The 8,971-nt window shown below is 39.1% G+C and overlaps 1 protein-coding gene across 1 annotated transcript in view; it reads right to left on the bottom strand.

Annotated features, from left to right (window-relative positions):
- LOC107615730 overlaps window positions 1,495–8,971 on the bottom strand; it is a 13,364-nt gene continuing 5,887 nt past the window's right edge. Inside the window, exons 2-3 of the mRNA XM_016317767.1 lie at window positions 2,339–2,439; window positions 1,495–2,244 (exon numbers count right to left, since the gene is read on the bottom strand). Of these exons, the coding sequence (XP_016173253.1) occupies window positions 1,495–2,244; window positions 2,339–2,439 (851 nt within the window). The remainder of the gene's footprint in view (window positions 2,245–2,338; window positions 2,440–8,971) is intronic.

Raw genomic sequence — 8,971 nt, 5'->3', positions numbered from 1 at the left:
CATACAAATATATGAAGCCATACAAAATATAATAGCCACAAGGCAGTAACACTAACACCAGAATACGTAAATTGTTACATGAGAAAATAAAATTCAAAAACTAAAAGCACAAACACAACAAATCCTACGAATTACCAACTACGGTGGAGCCTCTCTGGAGACAAGATCTACGCGTGTGCCCGGGCTGTTTGCAGAGGCCGCATCGCTTCGGTCGGTTAGGGTCGGCCTCATCCATGGTGTTCTGGATTCTAGTAGACCTCGGTTGCCCATCACGGTAACGCCTCAAGCTAGGATCCAGAATAATAGTCAGACCATCATAAGGTGGCCAAAGTCCCTCTGGAATTGGCAGCACAAAACCCATCTGGTACACCCTGAACACCTTCTGCATGGTGTAAACTTTGTCGACATAGATAGACCAGTCAAGCCGTGACTGGGCACAACATGCAATCGCATGGAAACATGGATAATGGAGAGCCTGAAAGTATCCATAGTCGCATGTACGATCCTAAAGGGAGACTCGGTACGTCCCAAGTGAAAAGCTCCCGGTCGGTGTCGTCTCGGCAACGGTTACTCAGACTGGTGTCTATCGAATAGGGTGACAGTGAAGCACCTGGAGTCTCTAATGTTGCGCTCCATCGCCTTCATAAAGGACTGGCAAAACTTGGCACCGCTAGCCAACTGAGCCTCTGCCGTTTGACCACGAATCACAAACAACTCCGCCAGCTGACCGTATGTGGACTTCACTAGGGCGGTAACCGGAACATTTCGTGTATCCTTCAGAATAGAAATAACACACTCAGATATATTGGTCGTCATGTGACCGAATCGTCTGCCACCATCCTGGTGCTAAGTCCACTTATCATAGTCTATTTTCTTCGCCCAATCACACATTGCCGGATTCTCAGTCCGCATTATATCAAACCAATAGTGAAACTCTGCCTCAATCTTCACATAAGTAGTGTTCACAAGCAAACACTTTGCATCCGTGCCCTTGAAACTGAGTGTGGAGTTAGCTGCAACATGCCGAATACAGAATGCTCGATACGCATGAGGGGGTAACCACCCACTGTTAGGTGACTCTAGTCCAGCCTTGATGCCGTTGTGCCTATCCGAGATGACCAGTATCCCTTGTTGCGGAGTCACATGTTGGCGCAGGTTGGTCAGGAAGAAAGACTACGACTCGGCATTTTCCCCCTCCACGAGACTGAAAGCAATAGGCAAGATGTTGGAGTTCCTATCTTGGGCGACGGCTAGTAGCAAAGTCCTGCCATACTTGCCATACAGATGAGTACCGTCTATGCTGACCAATGGCTTGCAATGTCAGAAGGCTTCAATACAAGGAGGAAATGTCCATGAAAGACAATGAAAGTAGACAGTGGAGTCGTCAACGTCATCACCGACTCGAACCGGAGACGTCTTCAGCAAGGCAACGGGCCCCTCCATGGTAGATTGCACACCAAGGATCAAATGAGGTAGCTCGGCATAGGACTCTTCCTAGTCCCCGTATATCTGTGCTAATGCCTTCTGTTTTACCAACCACGTCTTCCTGTAAGTTGGCCTGAACCCGTACGTTGCTTCGGTAGCTTCTTGCAACATCTTTATCGATACCGCCGCATTGGCTCGAACTAGAGGAAATATTTTTGCACAGATCACGTGATAATCAAGCTGTCGGTGGTCGCTTGATATCAATGTAGCCAAGCATGTGTGCGGTCCGTTGTACCATCGAACATCCCAGGTGCCCTTTCGCGTTCGAAGGTTGATGCGAATAATCCACGTGCAACCTTTGCCAAACTCCTTGCATCTCCCATGGTACTTAAGATGATCCGAATCCATCACTCTGTACTCAACACCACGGCGAATGTTGTACTTCTTTACACAAAGAACAACTTTCTCCTTACTTTGGAAAGATTGCCCAACTTGAAATTCAACTACAAAATTTTCCTCGTGCAAACCTTGACCCCCAAAGGTTGGAACTGACTCCGGATCTTGGCCGACGGCTTCCAAATTTAGGGTAGAATAGTGTGCAGGTTGCTCATTTGTGCCAGTACTTGACGGTGGTTGACATGTTGCTGGGTTTGTCGGAATATCATCATCGCTGTCCCCTCCAATGTCAGCAGGCTCTTCATCCGAATCATGCTCTAGCATCGCATTTTCAACCCGATCTGGTTTCCCCTCATGTCCAACATCTGGAGATGGACGGGCTAAGGTGAATACCCCAACTGGACCAGCTGGCCGATACTCCAGCTGGCCGATACTCCAACAAACACTCAGGTGCAACGACGGGCATCGAGGTAGAGGCACCACCCATCGTGTTCAACTGAGGGTTTGGCGCGGATGCCCTAGAACTATCGATGCCATGTTTTAGCTTCATAAACAACTCGTGTATCCTCACTTCTGGGAAACTCTGGTGACAATGAAATAACACCTGCATATCTTCATCTGATCATAACACAAATGTTTCATATTGCACGCTGGTTGACACAACCGCAATAGGAATCTTGTAGAACAGCTTCTTCACCTACTTTGTGCCACAAGCGCCTAACTTCTGCAATATACTGGTCTTCTGATCCAACAGTGTATTAGATGACCTTATGAAAACACTCAGTGGTTCTCTATCTGTAAACTTCACACCGTTGATGAAAAGATTTTTCGTATGGTGTAGAATTTCACAAATAAAATCTCGTTGCAAGTATAGTTCTAAACCAACAAACAATTCCTCAATCAAAAATTTGTTTGTCACAAGTACAAACCCCAATAAAAATAAATCGAAGTATTTAAACCTCGGGTCATCTCTCAAGGAATTACAGGGAAGTGTTCTTGTTATTGGTTATGGGATAAGTATTTTGGGGTTTTGAATAAAGGAACATGAAAGATAAATGGCAAGAAAGTAAATGAAACTCTAATGATAAAAAGGTCTTGGCAAAGGTTGATGGTTAAGGATCTTTATCCTTGTTACTTCCACAACATGATAATTGCAAGGATCAATCCCATTAAGTCATCCTCTAACAAGTAAAGGAAAGTCAAATGAGCTACACCAATCCTAGTCCACAAGTCCTAGCCACCTCACTAATTAACTTAGTGGAAGCTAGAGTCAATGGATACCAATTATCAACACTTGGACATTAGTAACTCAAGTTCACCTAAGTTACCATCCCAAGGCAAGAACACAAAAATCTACTCTAACATCCTTCCAAGCATTTTGTCAAACACTTGAAAGGCATAAAAGGAAGGCAAAATAAGATTGCAAGAAATATAAATCTACAACTACTAATTGTAAGAAATTAACAACAACAAAGCAATTCAACAATAAAAGAAATCAAACATAAATTGCATTAAAGAAAAATAGAAGAAACAAGAGTGCATCAACAATAAGATAAACAAATACAAAGAGTAAAATACTAAACTAGGAAAGCAAAGGTAAAGGAATAAGAAATTGAAAATGAAAAGTAAATCAAGGCATGAATTAAACCTAGATCTAAAGAAATCCTAACCTACATCTAACCTAATTCTAGAGAGAAGAGAGAGCTTCTCTCGCTAGAAACTAACTAAAACATGATGAAAACTAAACTAATTGCTTCCCCCCTTGACCCCTCTTGAATTCTGCATGTAATAGCGTCAGAAATGAGTTAGATTTGGGTCTGGGATGCTCAAAAATTGCCCCCATCATTTTTACTTTAATGAGGTCACGTGCGAGCTGCGACGCGTATGTATGGGTCACGCGTACGCGTCGATTGGCATTTTTACTTCCCACGTGTACGCGTCATGTCACGCGTACGCGTTGCCATGCGACTTTATATCCATGCGTGCACGTCTGTTATGCGTGCACGTCAGTTATGCGTGCACGTCAATGTGTGTACTCCAAATCCTTGATTTTCTATGATCTCTCCACTTTGCATGCTTTTCTCTTCACTCCTTTAATCCATTCCTAGCCTTTTCAACCTGAATTCACTAACAAACATATCAAGGCATCTAGTAGAATCAAAGGTGAATTAAAATTAGCAAATTAAAGGCCTAAAAAGCATGTTTTAACTCTTAAGCACAAATTAGGAGAAAATCATGAAATCATACCATTTCATTGAATAAATGTGAGAAAAGTCGATAAAATTCCCTAAATTAAGCACAAGATAAACCACAAAATTGGGGTTTATCAAATCTCCCAACACTTAAACCAAGCATGTCCTCATGCTAAAATCAAGAAAGAGACAAAGGGTATTAACATTTATTCAATGCAAACTACCTAAATGCAACATATCTAAATGCAATATATCTAAATGAATGCAACTACTCGGTCAAAATAAATCAACTTCCAAGAAAGCATATATGCACATGAGGGCTAAAGGTATTAAAAACCAAATCAAACCACAATTGAATTGAGCTATTAAAGATTTTATAAACTTGCAAGAAAAGTGAGGATTCTAGGTGAAAACATGTAATTGAGCAATCGAACCCTCACCGGATGTGTATCCGCTCTAGTCACTCAAGTGTATAGGGTCGATCCACTCAATTCTCCCCTAATCATGCTCTCTAAGATTTGTTTTTCATCTAACAATGAACACTTATTTCATGCATGCATAAAAATATCATGAGGACTTTCCATAGGTTGTAATGGGGCTAGGGTCAAGGTAGGATGCATATGGTCAAGTGGACTAGAATTTGAATCTTTGATTAACTTAAGCTTCCCACCTAACCTATATAATTTCAAAGTTAACCTAATTACCCATTCTTCACTTATTCACATACTCATGCATTCTCTTTTTGATCACCACACATATGCATTGATTATTATTAGACTTCACTTTGGGGTATTTTGTCCCCTTCTTATTGCTTTTCTTTTTTTTTTCTTTCTTTTTCTTTTTCTATTTTTTTCTTTTGATATATATTTTTATTTATTTTGTATATATATATATTTTTCTTTTTTTTTTTGCAATAAAGTATATACAAAATTATCAATGCATATGATTTTATATTCAATTAACACATGAGTGTGTACCCAATTCCCAATATTTTCAATAAAGATACAACACACACCTTTTTCTCAACCAATGTCCCAAGTTTTTCCACACTTGAATGATACACACACTCACTAGCCTAAGCTAATCAAAGATCCAAATGAAGGACATTTATTGTTTTTCGCTTTAAGGCTTGTAATGTGCTAAAATTAAGAACAAGTGGGTTAATCGTAAGCTCAAAGTTGGCTAACAATGGAAGATAAAGGGTAAGCTTTTTGGGTAAGTGAGCTAATTGAAACAATGGCCTCAATCATATAAATACATTCATACACAAAATAATGGACATAAAGAATCAAACAAATCAAATATTACAATCATAGAAAGAGAATAAGGCACACAAGAATGAAAATAAGTGGTTATATGATGTAACCACATAATTAGGCTCAAATCTCACATGCTTATGTGTTCTTAGCTCAAAAACATGTTAACAATGTATAATTCAAGCAAGTTCCATGAAAAATTTTTACTCAAGTCAATTGGGGTGTCCTATAGATAAATTTCTTGGAAAATTTCATTATTTTGACTAAGCTTATTATGTATATATACAAAACAAGAAAATGCGACAAAAAATCCTAAAAGACCTAAAAATGAAATACAAAAGTGTTGGGATTAGAAACTTGTCACCCAAAAATGCCGATTGGTCGGACGACCTCCCCACACTTAAAAGTTTGCGCCGTCCTCGGTGCATTCAAAGATGAGCAAGGGGGTACGGCGACTCTCCGAGTTGCCACCTTCAGCCGGTGGATCAACCGGTTGCTGCGTGTTCTTTGTCCTGCTTCCATTTTTGCTTATGGTGCATCCTCCATGAAAAATAGAAACCAGATAAGAAAACAAGTAAAAGCAAAAGCAAGGAAGCATAAATTGTTGGAATGAGGTAAATCACTAGAATGAAGTGAGTGACCCAATGTGTGACATGGATAAAAGTAAGTGTGAATTCTAAGTTGCACGTGATTTAAAACACACACACTAACATAAAAAGCTATGTCACAGTTACACAAAAAGGAACATGCACTTCACTTATTCTAATGTGCTTGAGATGCTCTTAACTCGTAGGTTAAAACAACCAAACAAGCAATAAAGAAGCATGAAAGCATTCAAGCCAAAAACATATGGATGCACATGATCAAGAAACACAATGCATTAAGATCAATGCACAACATCCATCAAGAAATTTCCTAATCAAAGAAAAGGATTCAAATCACATGTTGGCCAAATCATGCAATTTAAAAAGGTTTAAGACGCTTGAGGGCAATTCTAATTCACTTGGTATTCACAAACATTAGGCATTGGGATCTCAAAACCAAGTAGCAAAATTTTAACCTCAACAAGCGAATCCAACAATGAATATTCAAAAACAATTATGCTAAAATAGCATTCAGTTAATAATAAGCAGCAATAAACAACAAAAAAATTAATAATCCAACACTTATCATGAAAACAAAAATTAAACAAAAATGAAACTAACTAAATAGATAAATAACTAAACTAACTAATGGTTGATGGTGTATGGTAGTATTGGATGATGTGTAAGATAAGAGAAGAAGAGAGGAGAAGAGAAAAAATGGAAAGAAGAGAAGAAAAGAAGAGTGGTGAGACAGGGCAATCCACGCATACGCGTGGAGTGACGCGTGCGCGTGGTGAGGTGAAATGGGAGCGACGCGTATGCGTTACCCACGCGTACGCATGATGGGTTATTTAGAGTGGCGACGCGTACGCGTGAGGTGACACGTACGCATGGGTAGGCTTGTGCGAAACGCACAATTCCAGCCCAAAACTCGCACAACTCTCTAGATTTTGTAAGGAGGTGAAAATTTTGGATCCACGCATACGCGTGGGTGATGCGTACGCGTGGATGGTGGAAAAGCTTGGGGTCACACGTACGCGTGGGTGATGCATACGTGTGGGTTGATGCTCTGTTTTTAAAAATTTTTCCAAGTTCTTGCACCAAACCAAGCATTTCAAACCTCCAAACAGCTACCAAAATACTCTCAAACCTTATTTAACATACTAGACTACCAACTAAACCCAACAAACCAATCAAAACACGAAATTAAACTTATTGTACCAATATGTACAAAAGGGAAAAAAAAGGGAAAGATGTTACCATGGTGGGGTGTCTCCCACTGACGAATGGATTTTTGATGGTTTAGAATTTCACAAATGAATCCTCGTTGCAAGTATAGTTTCTAAACCGAGCAATAATCCTTTCATATAAAAAGTTGTTTGTCACTAGTACAAACCCCTAAAATTTATAAACCGAAGTATTGGACCTCGGGTCGTCCTCCCTAGGAATTACAATGAAGTGTCTTGTTATTGGTTATGTACTTTTTATGCTTCTCTCCACTTGTATGCTTCCTTCCTTGCTTCCTTTGATCCATGCCTAGCCTACTTCAATCCTGGAATCACTAGCAAACACCTCAAGGCATCTTATGGAATCAAAGAAGAACTAGAATTCATCAAAATAAGGCTTAGAAAGCATGTTTTTACACTTAAGTACGAATATGGGAGAGATAACAAAATCATGCTAATTCCTAGGCTAAATGTGACAAAAGGTTATCAAAATACTCTGAATTCAATGCAAAACAAACCGTCAAATTGGGGTTTGTCAACCTCCCCACACTTAAGCCTTAGCATGTCCTCATGCTTAAGCCAAGAGAGAAACAAAGAGTATCAACATTTATTCCATGTAAATGAACTATATGCAACCTAAACTATATGCAACTAAATGCAAAATAGTTTTACCTACTTGGTTAAAAATAAATCAATCCTCCAAGTCATACGTGCACAAGTAGGGCCAAGATCATATAACGATTCATGAATCCTACCAATTCGAATATCAAAATGAAGTTCAAGTAGACTTGCGAGAAGAATGCTCATGAAAGCCGGGAATCAAGGAATTGAGCATCGAACCCTCACCGGAAGTGTTTGCACTCTAGTCGCTCGGTGTTTGGGGTTGATTCTCTCAATTCTCCCCTAATCATGCTTTCCAAGATTTGTTTTTCTTCTAACAATCAACAATTATTCAATGCATGCATACATGTATCATGAGGTCTTTTCTTTAGGTTGTAATGGGGCTAGGGTCAAGGTAGGATCATATATGGCTAGTGGACTTAGGATTTGAATCTTTGATTAACTTAAACTTTCCCACCTAACCTATATAATGACCTATACAATTAAGTACTAATCTAACTACCCATTCCTCACTTTTTCACATACTCATGCATTTTATTTTCATTTCACAACACTTATGCATTGATTCTTATTGAGCTTCACTTTGGGACATTTTGTCCCCTTTATTGCTCTTCTTTTTTTTTCTTTCTTTTTCTATATATATTTTTTCTTTTCTTTTCTTTTCTTTTCTTTTTCACTTTTATTTCTTTTTCCTTTCATTTTTTTCTTTTTCTTTCAAACTATATACAAGAACATCAATGCATAAGGTCTATACATTTAATCAATACATGAATATGTACCAATTCCCCAATATAAAAATACAAAACACAAACATCCTTTTATCCCAACCAATGTCCAAAGTTTTCCCACTCTTGGATGACACTCACACTCACTAGCCTAAGCCAATCAAAGATCCAAATAAAGGACATTCATTGTTTTCCGCTTTAAGGCTTGTAATGTGCTAAAATAAGAACAAGTGGGTTAAGCGTAGGCTCAAAATCGGCTAACAAAGGAGAGTAAAAGGTAAGGCTATTTGGATAAGTGAGCTAATGAAATGATGGCCTCAATGAAAGAAATCATCACTCTAACCAAGTAGTCCTAATAAGAAGAAGGTAGTAAAATATGTACAAATTCTAACTAACATGCAACCTATCATGCAAATGCAATAACTAACTAATATTGGTGTTGAAAAAAAAATTGTTACCCATGGAGATCGGTCGAATGACCTCCCCACACTTGAAGATTGCACCGCCCTCGGTGCATGCAAAGGAGAGCAAGGTGGATGGGTTGCT

The sequence above is a fragment of the Arachis ipaensis genome, chromosome B09 (genome assembly GCF_000816755.2).
Source record: "Arachis ipaensis cultivar K30076 chromosome B09, Araip1.1, whole genome shotgun sequence".
Classification (NCBI taxonomy): Eukaryota; Viridiplantae; Streptophyta; class Magnoliopsida; order Fabales; family Fabaceae; genus Arachis; species Arachis ipaensis.
This window is presented reverse-complemented; position numbering and strand designations above follow the sequence as displayed.